Here is a 23,608-nt window from a genome sequence, read left to right as displayed (position 1 = left end):
ATTTGAAATGTGACGAATGTCTGGTACTCATCCTAGTTAGGAATTCGCGTGTTTTGGCCGTCCGTTTGCAACCCCGGACTAGATTCGCGTGTTTTCTGGCATTACCGAACAATACGCGGTTTATACGGGTTCGCGATTAATTCGCTGGTCAAGTTCGCCAGCTTAGCTGATTTTAAATCAAGCCCAATTCTAATCCACCGACCACCAATCAAGCTGTGTTGTATCTAGCTTTTGACTAGTAAAGCACAACGCGACACATCACGTTTAAGTCCTTGGCACAGCACAACACAACACGACACATGGCACGTTTTACACCTGTAGCCGCTACCATTGCGCCACAGAATAATGCTCATATCTAACTCCCAACTCCTAGTTGAAATGTGACGACTGTCTGGTTCTCATCCTAGTTAGGAATTCGCGTGTTTTGGCCGTCCGTTTGCAACTCCGGACTAGATTCGCGTGTTTTCTGGCGTTACCGAACAATACGAGGTTTATACGGGTTCGCGATTAATTCGCTGGTCAAGTTCGCCAGCTTAGCTGATTTTAAATCAAGCCCAATTCTAATCCACCGACCACCAATCAAGCTGTGTTATACCTAGGTTTTGACTAGTAAAGCACGACACGACACATCACGTTTAAGTCGTTGGCACAACACAACACGACACATGGCACGTTTTACACCTGTAGCCGCTACCATTGCGCCACAGAATAATGCTCATATCTAACTCCCAACTCCTAGTTGAAATGTGAAGACTGTCTGGTTCTCATCCTAGTTAGGAATTCGCGTGTTTTGGCTGTCCGTTTGCAACCCCGGACTAGATTCGCGTGTTTTCTGGCGTTACCGAACAATACGCGGTTTATACGGGTTCGCGATTAATTCGCTGGTCAAGTTCGCCAGCTTAGCTGATTTTAAATCAAGCCCAATTCTAATCCACCGACCACCAATAAAGATGTGTTATACCTAGCTTTTGACTAGTAAAGCACAGCACGACACATCACGTTTAAGTCGTTGGCACAGCACAGCACAACACGACACATGGCACGTTTTACTCCTTTAGCCGCTACCATTGCGCCACAGAATAATGCTCATATCTAACTCCCAACTCCTAGTTGAAATGTGACGACTGTCTGGTTCTCATCCTAGTTAGGAATTCGCGTGTTTTGGCTGTCCGTTTGCAACCCCGGACTAGATTCGCGTGTTTTCTGGCGTTACCGAACAATACGCGGTTTATACGGGTTCGCGATTAATTCGCTGGTCAAGTTCGCCAGCTTAGCTGATTTTAAATCAAGCCCAATTCTAATCCACCGAACACCAATCAAGCTGTGTTATACCTAGCTTTTGACTAGTAAAGCACAGCACGACACATCACGTTTAAGTCGTTGGCACAGCACAGCACAACACGACACATGGCACGTTTTACACCTGTAGCCGCTACCATTGCGCCAAAGAATAATGCTCGTATCTAACTCCCAACTATTTAAAATGTGACGAATGTCTGGTTCTCATCCTAGTTAGGAATTCGCGTGTTTTGGCCGTCCGTTTGCAACCCCGGACTAGATTCGCGTGTTTTCTGGCATTACCGAACAATACGCGGTTTATACGGGTTCGCGATTAATTCGCTGGTCAAGTTCGCCAGCTTAGCTGATTTTAAATCAAGCCCAATTCTAATCCACCGACCACCAATCAAGCTGTGTTGTATCTAGCTTTTGACTAGTAAAGCACAACGCGACACATCACGTTTAAGTCCTTGGCACAGCACAACACAACACGACACATGGCACGTTTTACACCTGTAGCCGCTACCATTGCGCCACAGAATAATGCTCATATCTAACTCCCAACTCCTAGTTGAAATGTGACGACTGTCTGGTTCTCATCCTAGTTAGGAATTCGCGTGTTTTGGCCGTCCGTTTGCAACTCCGGACTAGATTCGCGTGTTTTCTGGCGTTACCGAACAATACGAGGTTTATACGGGTTCGCGATTAATTCGCTGGTCAAGTTCGCCAGCTTAGCTGATTTTAAATCAAGCCCAATTCTAATCCACCGACCACCAATAAAGCTGTGTTCTACCTAGCTTTTGACTAGTAAAGCACAGCACGACACATCACGTTTAAGTCGTTGGCACAGCACAGCACAACACGACACATGGCACGTTTTACTCCTTTAGCCGCTACCATTGCGCCACAGAATAATGCTCATATCTAACTCCCAACTCCTAGTTGAAATGTGACGACTGTCTGGTTCTCATCCTAGTTAGGAATTCGCGTGTTTTGGCTGTCCGTTTGCAACCCCGGACTAGATTCGCGTGTTTTCTGGCGTTACCGAACAATACGCGGTTTATACGGGTTCGCGATTAATTCGCTGATCAAGTTCGCCAGCTTAGCTGATTTTAAATCAAGCCCAATTCTAATCCACCGACCACCAATCAAGCTGTGTTATACCTAGCTTTTGACTAGTAAAGCACAGCACGACACATCACGTTTAAGTCGTTGGCACAGCACAGCACAACACGACACATGGCACGTTTTACACCTGTAGCCGCTACCATTGCGCCAAAGAATAATGCTCGTATCTAACTCCCAACTATTTAAAATGTGACGAATGTCTGGTTCTCATCCTAGTTAGGAATTCGCGTGTTTTGGCCGTCCGTTTGCAACCCCGGACTAGATTCGCGTGTTTTCTGGCATTACCGAACAATACGCGGTTTATACGGGTTCGCGATTAATTCGCTGGTCAAGTTCGCCAGCTTAGCTGATTTTAAATCAAGCCCAATTCTAATCCACCGACCACCAATCAAGCTGTGTTGTATCTAGCTTTTGACTAGTAAAGCACAACGCGACACATCACGTTTAAGTCCTTGGCACAGCACAACACAACACGACACATGGCACGTTTTACACCTGTAGCCGCTACCATTGCGCCACAGAATAATGCTCATATCTAACTCCCAACTCCTAGTTGAAATGTGACGACTGTCTGGTTCTCATCCTAGTTAGGAATTCGCGTGTTTTGGCCGTCCGTTTGCAACTCCGGACTAGATTCGCGTGTTTTCTGGCGTTACCGAACAATACGAGGTTTATACGGGTTCGCGATTAATTCGCTGGTCAAGTTCGCCAGCTTAGCTGATTTTAAATCAAGCCCAATTCTAATCCACCGACCACCAATCAAGCTGTGTTATACCTAGGTTTTGACTAGTAAAGCACGACACGACACATCACGTTTAAGTCGTTGGCACAACACAACACGACACATGGCACGTTTTACACCTGTAGCCGCTACCATTGCGCCACAGAATAATGCTCATATCTAACTCCCAACTCCTAGTTGAAATGTGAAGACTGTCTGGTTCTCATCCTAGTTAGGAATTCGCGTGTTTTGGCTGTCCGTTTGCAACCCCGGACTAGATTCGCGTGTTTTCTGGCGTTACCGAACAATACGCGGTTTATACGGGTTCGCGATTAATTCGCTGGTCAAGTTCGCCAGCTTAGCTGATTTTAAATCAAGCCCAATTCTAATCCACCGACCACCAATAAAGATGTGTTATACCTAGCTTTTGACTAGTAAAGCACAGCACGACACATCACGTTTAAGTCGTTGGCACAGCACAGCACAACACGACACATGGCACGTTTTACTCCTTTAGCCGCTACCATTGCGCCACAGAATAATGCTCATATCTAACTCCCAACTCCTAGTTGAAATGTGACGACTGTCTGGTTCTCATCCTAGTTAGGAATTCGCGTGTTTTGGCTGTCCGTTTGCAACCCCGGACTAGATTCGCGTGTTTTCTGGCGTTACCGAACAATACGCGGTTTATACGGGTTCGCGATTAATTCGCTGGTCAAGTTCGCCAGCTTAGCTGATTTTAAATCAAGCCCAATTCTAATCCACCGAACACCAATCAAGCTGTGTTATACCTAGCTTTTGACTAGTAAAGCACAGCACGACACATCACGTTTAAGTCGTTGGCACAGCACAGCACAACACGACACATGGCACGTTTTACACCTGTAGCCGCTACCATTGCGCCAAAGAATAATGCTCGTATCTAACTCCCAACTCCTATTTAAAATGTGACGAATGTCTGGTTCTCATCCTAGTTAGGAATTCGCGTGTTTTGGCCGTCCGTTTGCAACCCCGGACTAGATTTGCGTGTTTTCTGGCATTACCGAACAATACGCGGTTTATACGGGTTCGCGATTAATTCGCTGGTCAAGTTCGCCAGCTTAGCTGATTTTAAATCAAGCCCAATTCTAATCCACCGACCACCAATCAAGTTGTGTTGTATCTAGCTTTTGAATAGTAAAGCACAACGCGACACATCACGTTTAAGTCCTTGGCACAGCACAACACAACACGACACATGGCACGTTTTACACCTGTAGCCGCTCCCATTGCGCCACAGAATAATGCTCATATCTAACTCCCAACTCCTAGTTGAAATGTGAAGACTGTCTGGTTCTCATCCTAGTTAGGAATTCGCGTGTTTTGGCCGTCCGTTTGCAACTCCGGACTAGATTCGCGTGTTTTCTGGCGTTACCGAACAATACGAGGTTTATACGGGTTCGCGATTAATTCGCTGGTCAAGTTCGCCAGCTTAGCTGATTTTAAATCAAGCCCAATTCTAATCCACCGACCACCAATAAAGCTGTGTTCTACCTAGCTTTTGACTAGTAAAGCACAGCACGACACATCACGTTTAAGTCGTTGGCACAGCACAGCACAACACGACACATGGCACGTTTTACTCCTTTAGCCGCTACCATTGCGCCACAGAATAATGCTCATATCTAACTCCCAACTCCTAGTTGAAATGTGACGACTGTCTGGTTCTCATCCTAGTTAGGAATTCGCGTGTTTTGGCTGTCCGTTTGCAACCCCGGACTAGATTCGCGTGTTTTCTGGCGTTACCGAACAATACGCGGTTTATACGGGTTCGCGATTAATTCGCTGGTCAAGTTCGCCAGCTTAGCTGATTTTAAATCAAGCCCAATTCTAATCCACCGACCACCAATCAAGCTGTGTTATACCTAGCTTTTGACTAGTAAAGCACAGCACGACACATCACGTTTAAGTCGTTGGCACAGCACAACACAACACGACACATGGCACGTTTTACACCTGTAGCCGCTACCATTGCGCCAAAGAATAATGCTCGTATCTAACTCCCAACTCCTAGTTGAAATGTGAAGACTGTCTGGTTCTCATCCTAGTTAGGAATTCGCGTGTTTTGGCTGTCCGTTTGCAACCCCGGACTAGATTCGCGTGTTTTCTGGCGTTACCGAACAATACGCGGTTTATACGGGTTCGCGATTAATTCGCTGGTCAAGTTCGCCAGCTTAGCTGATTTTAAATCAAGCCCAATTCTAATCCACCGACCACCAATAAAGATGTGTTATACCTAGCTTTTGACTAGTAAAGCACAGCACGACACATCACGTTTAAGTCGTTGGCACAGCACAGCACAACACGACACATGGCACGTTTTACTCCTTTAGCCGCTACCATTGCGCCACAGAATAATGCTCATATCTAACTCCCAACTCCTAGTTGAAATGTGACGACTGTCTGGTTCTCATCCTAGTTAGGAATTCGCGTGTTTTGGCTGTCCGTTTGCAACCCCGGACTAGATTCGCGTGTTTTCTGGCGTTACCGAACAATACGCGGTTTATACGGGTTCGCGATTAATTCGCTGGTCAAGTTCGCCAGCTTAGCTGATTTTAAATCAAGCCCAATTCTAATCCACCGAACACCAATCAAGCTGTGTTATACCTAGCTTTTGACTAGTAAAGCACAGCACGACACATCACGTTTAAGTCGTTGGCACAGCACAGCACAACACGACACATGGCACGTTTTACACCTGTAGCCGCTACCATTGCGCCAAAGAATAATGCTCGTATCTAACTCCCAACTATTTAAAATGTGACGAATGTCTGGTTCTCATCCTAGTTAGGAATTCGCGTGTTTTGGCCGTCCGTTTGCAACCCCGGACTAGATTCGCGTGTTTTCTGGCATTACCGAACAATACGCGGTTTATACGGGTTCGCGATTAATTCGCTGGTCAAGTTCGCCAGCTTAGCTGATTTTAAATCAAGCCCAATTCTAATCCACCGACCACCAATCAAGCTGTGTTGTATCTAGCTTTTGACTAGTAAAGCACAACGCGACACATCACGTTTAAGTCCTTGGCACAGCACAACACAACACGACACATGGCACGTTTTACACCTGTAGCCGCTCCCATTGCGCCACAGAATAATGCTCATATCTAACTCCCAACTCCTATTTGAAATGTGACGACTGTCTGGTTCTCATCCTAGTTAGGAATTCGCGTGTTTTGGCCGTCCGTTTGTAACTCCGGACTAGATTCGCGTGTTTTCTGGCGTTACCGAACAATACGAGGTTTATACGGGTTCGCGATTAATTCGCTGGTCAAGTTCGCCAGCTTAGCTGATTTTAAATCAAGCCCAATTCTAATCCACCGACCACCAATAAAGCTGTGTTATACCTAGCTTTTGACTAGTAAAGCACAGCACGACACATCACGTTTAAGTCGTTGGCACAGCACAGCACAACACGACACATGGCACGTTTTACTCCTTTAGCCGCTACCATTGCGCCACAGAATAATGCTCATATCTAACTCCCAACTCCTAGTTGAAATGTGACGACTGTCTGGTTCTCATCCTAGTTAGGAATTCGCGTGTTTTGGCTGTCCGTTTGCAACCCCGGACTAGATTCGCGTGTTTTCTGGCGTTACCGAACAATACGCGGTTTATACGGGTTCGCGATTAATTCGCTGGTCAAGTTCGCCAGCTTAGCTGATTTTAAATCAAGCCCAATTCTAATCCACCGACCACCAATCAAGCTGTGTTATACCTAGCTTTTGACTAGTAAAGCACAGCACGACACATCACGTTTAAGTCGTTGGCACAGCACAACACAACACGACACATGGCACGTTTTACACCTGTAGCCGCTACCATTGCGCCAAAGAATAATGCTCGTATCTAACTCCCAACTCCTAGTTGAAATGTGAAGACTGTCTGGTTCTCATCCTAGTTAGGAATTCGCGTGTTTTGGCTGTCCGTTTGCAACCCCGGACTAGATTCGCGTGTTTTCTGGCGTTACCGAACAATACGCGGTTTATACGGGTTCGCGATTAATTCGCTGGTCAAGTTCGCCAGCTTAGCTGATTTTAAATCAAGCCCATTTCTAATCAACCGACCACCAATCAAGCTGTGTTGTACCTAGCTTTTGACTAGTAAAGCACAACACGACACATCACGTTTAAGTCGTTGGCACAACACAACACAACACGGCACATGGCACGTTTTACACCTGTAGCTGCTACCATTGCGCCACAGAATAATGCTCATATCTAACTCCCAACTCCTAGTTGAAATGTGACGACTGTCTGGTTCTCATCCTAGTTAGGAATTCGCGTGTTTTGGCTGTCTGTTTGCAACCCTGGACTAGATTCGCGTGTTTTCTGGCGTTACCGAACAATACGCGGTTTATACGGGTTCGCGATTAATTCGCTGGTCAAGTTCGCCAGCTTAGCTGATTTTAAATCAAGCCCAATTCTAATCCACCGACCACCAATCAAGCTGTGTTGTACCTAGCTTTTGACTAGTAAAGCACAACACGACACATCACGTTTAAGTCGTTGGCACAACACAACACAACACGGCACATGGCACGTTTTACACCTGTAGCTGCTACCATTGCGCCACAGAATAATGCTCATATCTAACTCCCAACTCCTAGTTGAAATGTGACGACTGTCTGGTTCTCATCCTAGTTAGGAATTCGCGTGTTTTGGCCGTCCGTATGCAACCCCGGACTAGATTCGCGTGTTTTCTGGCGTTACCGAACAATACGCGGTTTATACGGGTCCGCGATTAATTCGCTGGTCAAGTTCGCCAGCTTAGGTGATTTTAAATCAAGCCCAATTCTAATCCACCGAGCACCAACCAAGCCCAACTCTATACATAGCCCACTAATTTAGTCCTTTTACCTTTATTTTTCAAAAATTTCAAGCAAAGAGAAATCGAACCCTTGACAAATTGCTTGCTAAGCTCAGTCGTTTCCACCAGACCAATGATTTGTTGATGCTAATTCTACTTATATTAAGTATATAACTATCTAAATGACAAGTTCCACTCCATCCACCCCAAAATGATATTTTCTTATCAGTTTATACATACCGAATTTCTTGTGCCGAACTCATATTCTTAAAACGAATTATACAGGTATGTATACCGTTCCGATTTACTGTCCTATCACGAACCTTTGACCGGATTTTTGACCGGATCTAACTTTTACTAATTCAAATAATATCTGTACATATGTCGTTCCGTGCGTATGCCGAATCCCAAATTGCTAACTAGGGTTCGATATACTTAAACAATTGAAGTTTTCATTAATAGCGGGACTCGAGTATGCTATGACTTTTGAGTCTCTTAGAATCTAATTCCTAGGTAACTACCCATTTGAATATTCTCTTGAGAAATAAGTGGAATTGGAGGCGATCGAAACAAACATCACACGAAAGAAGACATCGGTTCTAAGTATTAATAAAACAGAAGAAAACATATACTCACGTAAAAATAAAAAGGGATTTTTTTTTTTGATATATATCCATTTGATAATGTGTTTTCTAAAATACACCCGTTTTGATAATTCCGTCCGTTTTTTGAATAAAATGGCTAACAGCCGTTAAATAGTCAGGTGTCTTTAAATCGGGTCAACTTGACTGAGTTGACTAAGATGTAAAAGGTTTGAAATGGCCTTGACTGTTTCATCTTCTAGTTTCCGCTTTTTTCACTTCAACCACAATTTCTCCTCACCAACAGGTAAAATATGTCAAACAAGCACAAATTATCTCAAACACAACACTACATCAATGTCCCTAATATCACCAACTCCATCTTTTTTTTTTATTTTCTAGTTGGTTTCTCATTCAAACAACACAAACCGTCACAAACTTCAATCAACAGCTCCTTTCATGTCTTGAGCTCCAAAATTACTTCTAATCCTTGCTAGGAACAAAACCATGAATTCACGACTACTAGCTATGGAAAATCAGGGAAGACCTTAGTCATTCAGGACTTCTGTCAAATACTTGTGTGGGAAATGAAGAGATAACCCCCCTTTTGTTGCATTAGCCGAGTATTAACTCCTTAAACCTGCAATTGATTTAACGACAGCAGAAAATCTTGTCCCGCAATTAAAAAATCTCATAGAAAAACCAACTTGAATTAATGGCAGCTTGCTGCTTCGTAAACTCTCAATCCAAAATCCCCCGAAAGAAACCCTAAAACTGACACAATACTTCCAGAGCACTATGAAAACCCCCAAATTTACAAAATTGATAGCAACCCAAGTTTCGAAATGGATCTAAATTCAAGGATTTCATTTAATTGGATAAAAAAAACATAATCACAAATTTGTTTACAAAATCAAAATCTTATAAATCAAATAACCACACAGAGAAGGAGAGGATGAAAGAACAAACATCCAAACAGAGATTTACAGTTATAGGCATAGATCAAACAATATTGTATTCCTTAATCTTGATGTCGATGTAGTTGTTGTTGTTCTCGAATGATTTCCAGAGAAATAGAAAGAAACGAAGAGAAAGAGAGGAGAAATAAAACCCAAGAGTTCTTCACGCTCATTTTATTGTTGTATGGGTACATCGGGAACTTTGGATATAGCTATGATCCTTAACCGTTGATCAAAATTATTTGATGTACGGTTGGATATCGAGATGGTGGGCCTTAACGGTTTTATGGATGGTGGGTGTATTTTAGAAATTTTTTTAAGAAAAAAAACGGGTATAGTTTTGTAAACAGCTTATCAAAATGAGTGTATATTAGAAAATTTCCAAATAAAAATTTACAAGAAGCTGGTTGGGAGTATCGCAACAAGCAACAAGCTGAATTCCCACACTAATTTTAATTAGCAATACCTAAATCTATGAAAAACAGACAATAAAAAGCATCAAATATCTGAAATCGAAACTAATTTTCTCTATCCGTGGGTCAGAGAAAGAAAGCAGAATGACGTCAAAATGTTGGTGGAGGAAGTACATCCAGAGCGAAGCCAACTAAAAACAAATACTAAATTTGCTCTATCATTCATGATTTGTCCCTTACTCGGCTCTTTCGTTTTTGTTTTTTCAATAGACCAACCCCAGCATCTGTCATGTTAGCAGGTCTTCCCTAAACCCCAGTTTATTATGCCGACAATAACATGCTTCAAGGGACCTCATCTCGACTCCGGCCATATCTACAGAGAAAAGTGGTTGTGAAAGTTTCACAAGTAAAAGAGGGAACGGCATATAATCTTGTGCACTTGAAAAATATGAAAGCCCTTTCAGTTTCCTGCCGGTCCTTTTGAGAAAGCAGTTCTAACCTCACAGACTCGTACCTCTTGGATAGAATGTGCCCATAAATGCTAACCACTGAAATATTGTATAACAAGAAAGATGCTCATGCTACAATTTTCTAATTTCAATTCTTTAAATTATTTAAATGAATAATATGCGGATGCCAGGCCGGCCACCACCACCACTACGATGATGAGCAGTACTGTCTGCGGAAGCATTTATAGTATTTGCAATAACCGTACACTAGGAAATTAAAAACAGCAGCAGAATCAACTGGGACTGTAAGAGGAAGCTAGCTAGCGATCTGTTCTTGATTTGCTTGGATCTGTCTGTTCCAAGACGGTTATTGTAGAAACTATCAATTTTATTAGGATTTGATAGTGAATCAACTGAGCAGTTTGATCTAGCCTTTTCCTTTTGGAGATTTGATCTCTTGGTTCTTGCTGGAAGATATGGATAGCTCGGCGACTGCTACAACTCTCTTCCTTTGCACCGTACTAAGACTTTGCATCTGGTATTCAATTTTGAATTGATGCTTTTTTGAAATTGTCTGTCGAGTCTGAGGATGTTTGTTTCTTATCCATTTATATTGAATTGGATTCTCCAAAACATTCTAAATACATCGGTCATTGTATTAAACTGTACATCAGGTGAGGCATGCCCAAGGAGTTCACAATGTTGAAGGAGAAAAGGATTTCACCGCATACAAATCTGAAGAATTTTTTGATGCTCAACTTACTCCTCTAGGATGGGAGCAGGTAATTACTTCGCTTATTCATAGAATTCAGCAATTTTCAAGTGTAAATCATATTAGTGTTGGAGTCTTGCAACAATAGAAGAAACGTCAGATGTATCAAACAATAAATATAAAGAACCGTATCAAACAACTCTACCACGAACAAATTGATGAGGGCAGAATCACAGGTTCAACAAGCTGTCCTTAACACATTAGTTCAGAATGTAATTGGCTGAGAGAATAGCCTCCCCCAACAAATTCGAAGGTAATCCTGAACTAATCAACATGGCATTCATCATATCCTTAAGGGTACGGTTCTTTCGTTCAGCTACACCATTGGATTGAGGTGAATAAGGGGCTGTAGTTTCATGTATTATGCCATGTTCTTCACAGAAATCTCCAATAGGAATTAGATACTCACCACCACGGTCAGACCTAAACGTTTTAATGGTAGCATTCAATTGGTTTTCAACTTCACGTTTATATATCTTAAAGGCTTCTAAGGCATCGTCCTTCCCTCTAAGCAAATAATCCTGACAGTACCTCGTACAATCATCTATAAAAGTGACAAACCATTTCTTACCACCTCTAGTTTGAACTGACTTCATGTCAACTACGTCTGAATGAATCAATTCTAAGGGTTTAGTGTTTCTCTGGACATTCTTCCTGAATGATTTCTTAGCATGCTTAGATTCTACGCAAATCTCACACTTATGACTTTTATCTAAAGTGAATTTGAGTATGCAGCCTACGCTAGCCAGTTTATGCATTGATTTGTAATTTACATGACCAAGTATACCATGCCAAACATTCGATGACACACACATGTAAGCAGAAGAATCATTCAATTTCACTTCAGGACAGGTTACATTAAGTTTGTAAAGACCCCCAGCCTTATAACCCTTACCCACATAATCATTGCCCTTAGTTACTATAAGTTTTCCAGACTCAATTGAAACTTTAAAACCCTTATCATCTAAAACAGAACAAGAAACAAGATTTTTGCAGATGTCTGGAACATGAAGAACTTCATTCAATGTAAGAGTCTTGCCAGATGTGAGCTTCAGACCGACCTTTCCTTTTCCTGCAACCTCTGATGCAGATGAGTTACCCATATAGAGTTTCTCGCCTTCCCATACCCTCTGGTAGGAGGTGAACAGGTCTCTGTTCCCACAAACATGCTTGGTAGCTCCAGAGTCTACCCACCAGTCCATCACATTGGTCACCAAATTAACTTCAGACACTACAGCAGAAAACTCATCCTTGTTCTTTTCAACCAAGTTAGCATTATCCTTCTTGTCCTTACGATGTCTACAGTGAACTGCCATATGGCCAGTAACTCCACACGCATAACAAGCACCCTTAATTTTAGTAATGCTAGACTCTGGTTTTCGAAACATACCTTTCTTGGGAGGACCACGCTTAGAGTTACGATTGTTACTCTCACCTTTTCCATCTTTGGAAGATCTATGTTCAGTCATGTGAGTTTTATTACTCATGTCCCTTGCAGAAGACACGTTCTTATCTTTAGAGCACATCAACTCTTCCACTTGAATCTTCTTCCCTAATTCAACCATGTTGATCTCGCCAGTTTCATGTCTTAGATTTTTCTTGTACTCAGACCAAGAAGTTGGTAACTTCTCAATTACCGCAGATACTTGAAACGTCTCATCAGTGACCATACCTTCAGCAAGAATCTCATTAATAATCTGTTGAAATTCGAGGAATTGATCAACAACAGGCTTATCATTCGTCATCTTGAAGTCCATAAACTTCGCCACCAGAAATTTTTTGCTCCCTGCAGTCTCTTGATACTTTGCTTCTAACGCAGTCCACAAATCATAAGCACTGAAATTTTCTTTAGCATTGTAAAAATCATACATCGTATCTTCCAAACCATTCATGATATGATTTTTCGCCAGAAAATTACACCGCTTGTTATACTCGATCACCTCCTCAGTTAAAGCTTCAGCATTCATCAATTCATCATGTGGAACAAGTACATAATCCAGTTCATGATGGCTTAGATAAAACAACATCTTGGATTGCCATCTCTTGAAATCCTTTCCATTAAACTTCTGTGGTCTTTCAACGTCGTTCTTTCCCATTGTTACAAGGAATAAACTAATGTGTTAAGATTGTTGGAGTCTTGCAACAATAGAAGAAACGTCAGATGTATCAAACAATAAATATAAAGAACTGTATCAAACAACTCTACCACGAACAAATTGATGAGGGCAGAATCACAGGTTCAACAAGCTGTCCTTAACACATTAGTTCGAGGGTATACTCTAAAGTAATGTTAAATCCCAACGTGCGAAGATGTGTCCAGGATAAGACTGCCCGATATAACTTGTATTAGCACAATACAAGTTACCCACTCTTAAACTCAGCAACGAGAATGGAAGTAAAACGCCGCACGAAAATAAAAGCAAGAAGATGAAGAAAAGAAGACCTAGATATGGTCGCTGCTTGTGTGTTTTGAAAAAGATTTTCGAGTTGTATTTATAGGAAAATTAACTTGCAAATCAAGTTAGGTTTAGGTTTTTCTTATAAAACGAGTTTTGTTTCTTGTAAAACAATTAAACACAAAAAAAAATTTCCATAAATAAAACTCTTAAATAAATTATTTATCAAGTTAAAAAACTTGCAAAAAATAATTTCAAGTAGACACGGACTTGGTGCTTGGTACACGAGCATGGGCATGGGTCGAAACATGTATTTTTCACAATAATTTCAAGTAGAACATGGTAATATAGTGGAGCACCTCTTTAGTTTTCCATAATGTGGGACTAAAGGTTCCATTTCATTCACTCAAAAATGAGTGAGTATCCTTAGACCCGTAGGTCATGAGATCAAACCACACCAAGACCAAAAAATCATTTATTAAATAACTCATTTTCTCCAACAATTAGCTTCTCAATTAACATTACAGGTTGATAACTTGCATAAGCATGTTCATGAATGTGGACTTGATAAGAAGGTTGAATTAGTCATCGTGTCTCCGTTACTAAGGTACTCTTTTACTTGGTTTCTCCGTTACTAAGGTACTCGTTTACTTGGTGTATTGCTGTGTTAGTATCTACTAATTAGATTATGGCGCCTATTTGGAATTGCATTTCAGGACGTTGCAAACAGCTGTTGGATCATTTGGGCCCGGAGGAGACGCGGATGGGACCAATGTCACGCCACTAATGGTGGCAAATGCAAAATATAGTAATCGTTCTGCAATTTCAAGCATAACTAGTCCACCGTTTGTAGCAGTGGAGCTTTGCCGAGAACAATTGGTATGTCCTGTAATTTGATGCTTGAATTTGTGCCAGTTGTGAGGAGATCATCGCAGGTAGGAAAAGAAAAAAAATATATTCATGGAGATTTCTTCTTCTTAATCTTAATGAATTTCTTTGAACAATTGAGAGATTGATTTCTAAGTTGGAATTCTTACTACAGGGTGTTCACCCATGTGATAGGAGGAGAAGTATATGGGAATATCGGACCATCTTTCCTGCGATCGATTTCTCACTGGCAAGTATCTGATGAGCTCTATAGGATCCCTTAGTCATACAGTTTGCGTATTATTAGCTTTGCAGTTAGTTTCCAACCGCTATGTTGTGTGTTTGCTGCAGATAGAAGATGAAGAGGATGTTTTGTGGGAGGCTGATGTAAGGGAGTCGAGAAAAGCTGTTGCTGCCAGGGGAATGAAATTTATCAATTGGTGATTTTTTTTAATTTTTTTTTTATCTCCCTTTCAATTCAAGGATTGTTGAGAATTGTATAGTTAAGGACAGTAATTACTAAAAATAATAAAATCCAATATCTTATCTAGGTTGTGGACTCGTAAAGAAACAGAGATTGCAGTAGTCACCCATAGCGCATTCTTGCTTCAGACCCTCAGTGCATTTGGAGACGACTGCCACCCGACAGTGCAGAAAGAAATCCACAATTGGTAAGTGTTATTGGATCTCCCTATTTGTAGAACATAAATTGCAGTTTTGGCCTGTCGAGACATTTCTTTCAATTTTTATCATTGACATTTTTTGTGTTTCTATGTTTACAGCTTTGCTAACTGCGAGCTACGTTCTGTGGTGATAGTTGATAATGGGTAAGCATGTTCGCTCCTCTGTTGTACTTTGTCCGACTTATTACCGGAGGGAAGGACCTGTTGGCACCCCTTGTGTATTTTTTTTTCATGATGCTGAATCCTTTTTTCTTCCCTTCTGAATTTGTAGTTTGATAGGGTCGGATACTTCAGTTACCAACTATCCTGGAAAGATTCCTAGCGGACTCGATCTTCCTAGTGCTGCTGCAACCAACAAGCACCCAGAAAAATGAGCACCAAATTCCTAGATTGTTTATCTTGATTTGAACTTCCATAATATTGTAAAATATTTCTCCTGAAGCGGGCTATTTTCGACAAGCCTAGATTGATGAAGCCGTTTACGCTTCATAATATCTTTCTTTTGTTACTATCTGAACAATACACGATCCAAGTGATGTATGATCAACTGAAATTAGATTACAAGGTCTAACACACACTCGCACACCATTGTCGGTTGAATGAAATTACAGTTACTATCTAGATCACCCTCTTGTCTTATCTCGTTCTTTGATAGGATCCTTCTTGTTATGTGATGAAAGCCGAGAAACATTCCCTGTTTTTGCAGTTCTTGCAACTCTTGCCAATGCTTTAGGATCTACTGGAAGTAGCCTAGCTTTCTTCGCTTCCACAGGCCTTACGTTCTTCTCGACCAAAGAACTGGATGGACCATTACTAAGTTTTCTTTTCCTTCGTACCTTCAACTGGCTTCCGCTTTCACTCACATATTCCTCGAAATTAGAAGAACGTGACAGTTGGGGCGTAGACTTCAATTGTTGTTCTCGCTCTCTTAGTTTTACTTCAAGCTCCTTATTCTGACATAGCATGCACAAAAGAAGTTAGAAATTCCCGTAAATGTTTTTCTTCATATACTGCACACAGCATTTGTGTAAGCCGAAAAATTGTTTATAACAGCGGCTTAATCAAACATACAATTGGCAGAGTATAAGAAATTGGTTTTCAGTAAGAACACCTTTTGATGAAGAAGTGCTGAATCCGCATTCTGTTCTCGATCTTTAAGCTTGTTTTCGAGCTCCTTCACCTATGTAAGTTAGAGGCGTGTTTAGAATCTATATTTTCAATTTCCACGAAAAAGGAAATAAAGCCTTGTTTAGCTCCACCACTATTCATGTCTGTTCACGAAATAGCTTTTGTTGAGGACACAGAATCAACAAACCTTTTGTTGAAGGTCCACAGGGTCAGATTGCTGCTGAGCTTTCTCTTTCAGTTTGATTTCGAGCACCTTGATCTGTGCACAACAAACCACATAAAACTAATCGTATCAATTCTATGATGCCCATTAGTGCAATATATTGGCATCGTGAATTGTGATTGAATGGTACGATATAGTTATCAAGTTAAGAGAAATATCTAACTAGAAGAACATATGGCGTTATTATTTGTGGAAGAAAAATGAAATGTATACAGAACAAACCTTCTGTTGTAGTGCCGAAGACTCCATGTGTTCTCCTTCTTTCAGTTTACTTTCGAGCTCTTTGACCTTGTGTTGAAGACCGCTGCAAATTTCTTCTCTGCCCTTCAATTTCTCATTAAGTTGCCAAACTTGTTTCTCAGATTGTTTGTGCGCCGCCATCTTTGAATCTATTTGTGCTTCTAGTTCTTTAACTTTTTCCAGTTGGCTTTTGCACAGCTGATCCTTGGATCTCGCTTTAATTTCCAAGTTTTGTAAGTTATCTTCTAACTTTATTAAGGACTCGTCTTTGGATCTCGACTCTTGCTTTACTTTATCAAGCTTCAGGATAGTTAGAAACAAGAAAGAAGTAAGTAACAAGCTTATACAGCAACTCAACCACTAAAACTCAAGAAACATCTGAATAGTCAATTGCTTTTCATACCATTGTTTTCAACTTTTGAAGCTCAACATTGTCGACTTGCTTCTTTGCAGGACCTGGCTCAACTTTAGATTCCTGAAGTTGGTTATACAGTTTCTTTCTCATTGTTTGTTCCTCCAAGTACTTGCTTTTGAGATCATCACATTCCGCAACTACACAAATAAATAAATAATAACAACGAGATGAGATGCAGAATATTATACCAAATCTGCAGATCAATTGAAGCTGAGCTTCAGCTTACCCAATGCTTGAACAGCAGACACCATTTGATTTAAATCAGGAATCGAATTAGCACATTCATGGGCTTCATGAGACACCTGTGACTGCTCTGTTTTCATAATCTGCAAAAGAAAATCTAAGTGAATTCTAATGTGGTATTCATTTAAGGACGGGAATTCATCTGTATAATCATGGAATCAAATGCTGTACCTTGATTTTTCTTTCCAAGTCATTAATAGCTACAACCCAAGACTTCTTATCACATTCATGTGTACAAGAAACATCATTCAACTCCGCTGCTTGTTTTTCCATGGTTTTATCTACAGATACAAAAAGACTCTTAATAAGCTGCCCATTTCCCCAGACACGAAAAGTACATTAAGTCAGTGTCTAATGGATCTAATACACAAAATTTTGTATGTAATTTTACCAAGAGCATGGAGTTCAACCATCTTGCCATCAAGCTCGGTTCGAACCTTCTCCAACTGCTCATTGGCAGCTGTAAGCGACATCGAAGCTTCGTAGTACTCATTAGTCTTCATCTGGCACTGGCTAGTCAATTCTTTTATCTTCTTTTCAAACATAGCCGTCGATTTTTTCTACAACAAATACGAAAATCACATAAATTCACACACATAGAACAGTATGAAAATTATAATCTACAATCTCAAAATTAGTTCTTCCTTACCTGAATGTAAGGAACTTCAATCTCAGTTGAACAATTCTTGCATGTAAGGTATTCGGGCGGTACCACAAAATCCTCTATAAGAAACAAAATATTATGATTCTGGGATGGTGCTTCAATTAGTACAAATTAACAAAATCCCAGATTCATCAAACTCCTCAAAATTAACACAATGAAAAATGAAAACCCTAACTTCTAAAACCCCCAATTCATCAAACTCCCTCAAATTTAACACAATCAGTAAAATAGAAATTTGAAAACCCTAAAACATAAAAACCCCCAAATCAAAGAAACATGAAAGAGGGGAAATCGAAGTGACGAAAATACTTACCCATCGAGTTGAATTTTGAAAACCCAGTAGGAACCAATCTGGAACCAGGCATACAATGAAACGAGTCCAGTAAACCGGCTGTATCAGATACTAACTCTTTCTCCCAATCATACACCGTAGAACCAACATCTAGGGTTTCTAATGTGTTTTCTTCATCCATTGGAATTGAGATCATCTTTAAAACACTTCTTGGTAAAATTCAGTGAGGATTAAAATCCTTAATGATTGTTGATGATTAAGAGAAATGAGATCTGTGATTATTAGTTTCCCCCTTTCTTCCTTCTTCTTCTTCTTTTTCTTCCAATTCAAATTTTAAAGAAAGAAAGTATCATTTCTGTCTGTATTATCCTTTTTATTTATTTTTTAACACTCCGCAATGTTACTTGGCTTGGGCCTTGGTATGTGTTAGGGAAAAATTAGGCGCAGGCCCAAACAATTATATTCTCATTGTAAGATCCATAATTAATTTTGAATAATTTTTTGGGGATCATGGTTTTTTTTTTTTGGATCATGATTTTATTTTGGGTAAAAGCATCAGAAGTGATTCTAGGTCATCCCATATCTAGTTATTTATTTAATACCTAATCTACCCTCTTAATTAATTTTAGGTTATGATTATTGAATGATTAGTTAAAAACAATTAGTGAGATTAAATTAAAAGATGAGTTTATTATTAGTTAAGTAGAATTATTGAGAGAGTAGAGTTAGAGAAGATGAAGGAGAAAAACATGAAAAATAATTTTTTTTTCCAATTCACTAAGTTTGAGTATTCAAATGATGAAAACTCATCTGATTCTTCATCTCCATCCTCTCCTAGAATATTTATTAATCTTCAAAATGATCCGGATTTGAACTGGATTTTGAACAGTTCGGTTACTTTATATGAAGAACAAGTAACCGAACTCATCTGAAGCTGTAGTTCGGTTGCCCCGTGAGATGAACAAGTAACCGAACTCATTTGAAAGTGTAGTTCGGTTACTTGTTCCAAACACGCAGGTTACCGAACTCTCTAATAATTTCTAGGAGTTACAGGGTTATGTTCGGTTGGTTCTCAACTAACCGAACTTTGGTGTACAAAATTCGGTTGGTTGGCAAACTGCATGCACTTTTGATCTAACCGAACTTTACGTAATATAAGAGTATATAAGTTTACAAAGTTCGGTTCTTTCGCAAACTTGAACCTAACAGCTAACCAACGGAACTCTGAGTTCGGTTTTTGCGATAAAATTGTGAAGTTACCGAACTTAACAAACAAACAAAAATGTGAAGTTTCAGCATCTGTTGGCTAAGTTTTAAAAAAATTTGTAGTTTTAAAATTTTTTGGGAACAAACCGAACTCTATTGGCTAAGTTCGGTTATTTTGGAACTCAACATAGTGGCCACAACAACACAGTTCGGTTAGACTGGATTTGTTTTTTTTTCGGTTCTAAGGGTGGAGTTCGGTTACTTTGTAATTTTAATTTTTTTGCGAAACAACCGAAAAGAGAGTTCGGTGACTTAGTTTTAAATCCAATAGAACCGAACTGTTCTTCGTGTTCTTCATTTTCAAGAAGTTCGGTTAGTAAACTAGGGTTTTTTGGAAAATCGACCTAACCGAACATGGCTCTGTAACTCCTATTAAAACCCTATTTTGATGATTTCTATTCGATTGAAGCAATCAAAATCAAATTAAAGTGAAGGGTTTGTTGGAAAATACCTCCGGAGTGGTCCCATGGCAGAATCAGGTTGCGGCTGGCGTCTTTTATACTCGATAAAATTATTATGTAACCGAACTTAATTGTGATTGCATTAATGTTGTTACATTTCTTAAATAGGCGGTGGTGGTGGTGGTGGGAGGAGGTGGTGGTAATCGGTGGTTGGTGGTGGTGATAATCGGAGGAGGTGGTGGTAGTAATCGGCGGTGGTGGGCGGCGGTGGTGGGCGGCGGTGGTGGTGGTGGTAATCGGTGGTTGGTGGAGTTGATAATCGGAGGTGGTGGTGGTGGTAATCGGTGGTGGTGGGTGGTGGTGTGGTTATATATAGGTGGTTATTAGGTTGGTTTTAAATTAAATTAGGTTAAGGGTAGGTTAGTCATTTCAACGTTTTAGGACACCCCTTATCACTATAGGAAAGGTGGCCTAATAAAACCATGGTCCCCTAAAAAAACCATGGTCCCTAAAAAATCATTCTTAATTTGAAATGATAGGTTATGCATTAGAGGTATAATTGGCAATGCAATTTGGATATAACATATCTAAAAATCCGCGCCTGGGAATTTTACAAATTTTATATCGTTGGAAATCTTTTTAAGAGAGCTACGCAACGAGTACAAATAAGAATATCCAATTTTTGTTTTTCACGAGTACAAAGTGAGTCTGCCACTTATTAGAGGCGGGATCAGAGCCGGGCTTGAGGGTGTGCGACCGCACAGGGCCCAGCTCTGTCGAGGGCCTTTTTCTACCTTAGCCCAACTTTTTATTTCCAAAAAAAAAAAAGAAAAAGTCTTCTTTATCATTGAAGAGATAGATTCGAACTCCTGAACTAACTGAAGTGTTGGTTAATGCATCTTCCATCGAGCTAGTCTGTTCATTGTTGACGCTTTTTTTATTTATGGTATTATTATTACCTCCTAAGACCTTAGATATAATAATACATGCGGCGATATCATTTGAGTTTTTCTTGCGCATTCTTATTCTGCATTCTTATTATTGCAGGTGTATATCAACAAATAAAAGGTTTTAATTGAATTTTCTTTTTTGTTTTTAAAATACGTGTTAACATACTAGTTAAGTGTAAAACAAAATTCTAGTGAATTCGTCTATAAAAAAAACATTGAAGTTTTTTTTTACAATTGTTATAAAATATGGCCTTACGGAAAAAATTCGCACAGGGCCCTTCTAGATACAGGATCGGCTCTGGGCGGGATTCTCTATCGGGACAAAAAATACTCGATCATTCTAGCATTTTTGTTAATAATATGTCGATGCCAGGCCGGCCACCACCACTAGATGAACATAATCTGAATTATTACTCGTTGTACAGTTTAAGAAGTTAGAATGACCGAGTAAAGCTAGATTAGCACCCTTGCGTATAATAAGAAGCAGACAAAGTCGTTATTAAACAAACGAAATCATGGATAAAGTATTCTTCATGGTGGGAACCGAATACAACAGTGTCCCTGACACCACGTGCATGAAATGATTCTAAATTTCATGGTGACAAGATTTTAATCTAAAAAAGTTTGTCCATATAGTGCACTCCATAAATCACTGGTGATATCACACACTTGGAACTGTGAAGTGTGAACTGGTTAATTTCTCATTTCCAATCATATAGTTCGTACTATTGCATACTAATGGCTCAAATTCACAGGCTACAGGTTCAAGATGAGGCAAAAAACTGCTCGGCAGACCAATTTTATGGTTTTCTTAAGAATGAAAAGACCAAGTACCCAAAGCTTCTTCCTCTTGTATTCAAGGGTGTCCAAATTCTTGCAGGAGATGGAAAGAGTGTAGGCACTGTTTGGCTTTGGAAACTTGCTATGGCCTATGGGTAAGTACAAAAAATCGATCCTATTTATAAGGGAATTTTGTTAAGTCGAATTTTAAACATAAGATAGGTGATTCACACTACAAAACAAAAGGTTTCTTGGGACGGCTAAAAAGCGTTTTAAGAGGCCCAAATCCGTCCCAAGAAGATATTAGTGACGTTTTTCTGACCGTCCCCTGTTCCACCGTCACTAATACTATTTGGTCGTCATTTCTTTTAGGGACGGTCATATTATTGTCTTAATTTAAAAATTTGATCACTAATAAGAACGAGTACTCCATGAGCGTCCCAAATAATCCTCTTTAGGGACGGTTTTGAAAAAACAGCCTGTCCCTAGAAGCTACTTATTTTGTAGTGTCACTGTCTTAACTATGACCTCATGAATTGAAGATTCTGTTATGTTATTTAGGGACTTCTGTGACATTGACGGAGAAGACTGAAGCCGTGGATGATGAAAGTATGACTATTAGTTTCAAAATCATTGATGGTGATCTTTTGCGTGTGTATATATACAAAGTTTGAGTATAATGTGACTGTAACTCCATTAGTTACACCAGAAGGTGATAAACAAAGCTGTTTAATAAAATGGTGTTTGGAATATGAGAAAGAAAATGAAGATGGCCCTGATCCAACCGAGAATGTGGAATTGGCAAGCTGTATTACTAAAGCCGTGGCTAGCCACCATGACAAAAAGGCTTAGTTCATGTACAGATACTGGATGTACTAATGATGCATGTTTAAATATTATCAGCTTAAGGTTGGTCGGCACAAATAAAACTTAAATGGATCCGCTTAAATATTATTAGTCTTTATTTATTTTATTTATTTTTTTTAATGAACAATCAGACCACATTTCATTCAATCCAAAAAGGTGGTTACATGATTGTTTACAAGAAAAAGAACATCAAAATACAAGAAACTTAAAACCCAAATACAAATAAAGATATCAATTACATGTAATTCGCGAAGAGAAAGAGCAAAATACCGCAAAGGTACCTAATTTTTGTTTGGAAGCTAGAGAGAAAAGATGGTATAACCCGGAATCAATTATTCCGACCATTTTGAATGTTTGTCTTCTATAACAAGAGATGCTTAAAAAAAAGGAGTGATTAGCTCTTAATCTTGTATATGTGAACGAAAACCCGGATGCCCTAAATCTTTTTTGTTGAAGATGAACTCAAAGCTATGCCGTGTTGAATCCTAATCTCACTCTACACACTATACTCTTTTCTCTCTCCAAAATCCGATCCCCCTTGTGTTTCCCAAGGACCTCTATTTATAGACCAATCAACGCTAATGGGGTACAACTCATTTTACTTCGCCGAATTCTTTCGGGATTACTTTATACTTCTCCCAGGCCATTTTTCATAAAGTTTTTCCCCTTCTTTCGCTATGTTCACATGGGTTTGTCGGGACACCTGTCTCTTTTCTTGTTCTCCAATATATCTACTTCGCAGGTTATCTTCTTTGCCAAGTTAGTTTATTTCGCCTAATTCATCTTCGTGGTTGGTATCTTGTTGGGTACTCTAGCTTGGTCCTTCGTAACTTAGATTCTTCGTAGTTCGTATTCTTCTAGTGGGTTACTTCGTGGTGAGATACTATATCGTGTATGACTTTTACTTCGCTGACTAGTCAACCATGGTGATTCTGACTTGATTTGACAAGTCACTGACGAAGAACTTCGGGGCACGGTATGAGATCTTTCGGCAGGATTCTGCATCTTCCCTAGGTCCACGTGGCGGTTCGTATTTTGGTGTCTA

General features: G+C 40.0%; 2 protein-coding genes across 2 annotated transcripts; one reads left to right on the top strand and one right to left on the bottom strand.

The window, feature by feature from the left end:
• The first annotated feature begins 10,264 nt into the window (after positions 1-10,264).
• LOC113340615 (phosphoglycerate mutase-like protein 1) lies at positions 10,265-15,715 on the top strand. Its single transcript, XM_026585740.1, has 10 exons — positions 10,265-10,333; positions 10,861-10,914; positions 11,051-11,158; positions 14,072-14,151; positions 14,261-14,423; positions 14,587-14,661; positions 14,763-14,851; positions 14,963-15,082; positions 15,194-15,238; positions 15,366-15,715. The coding sequence occupies exons 1-10, from the start codon at positions 10,265-10,267 to the stop codon at positions 15,466-15,468; spliced, it is 906 nt and encodes a 301-aa protein (XP_026441525.1). The 3' UTR covers positions 15,469-15,715.
• On the bottom strand, positions 15,561-18,636 carry LOC113340584 (kinesin-like protein KIN-14R). Its single transcript, XM_026585708.1, has 10 exons — positions 18,321-18,636; positions 17,993-18,066; positions 17,735-17,903; positions 17,515-17,624; positions 17,327-17,426; positions 17,089-17,237; positions 16,668-16,985; positions 16,410-16,481; positions 16,206-16,274; positions 15,561-16,047 (listed from the first exon to the last, which is right to left on the bottom strand). Exons 1-10 carry the CDS (start codon positions 18,493-18,495, stop codon positions 15,718-15,720), a joined length of 1,566 nt encoding a protein of 521 aa, XP_026441493.1. The 5' UTR covers positions 18,496-18,636; the 3' UTR covers positions 15,561-15,717.
• Between the last annotated feature and the right edge of the window lie 4,972 nt (positions 18,637-23,608).

Source organism: Papaver somniferum, unplaced genomic scaffold (genome assembly GCF_003573695.1).
Source record: "Papaver somniferum cultivar HN1 unplaced genomic scaffold, ASM357369v1 unplaced-scaffold_22, whole genome shotgun sequence".
Lineage (NCBI taxonomy): Eukaryota > Viridiplantae > Streptophyta > Magnoliopsida > Ranunculales > Papaveraceae > Papaver > Papaver somniferum.
This window is presented reverse-complemented; position numbering and strand designations above follow the sequence as displayed.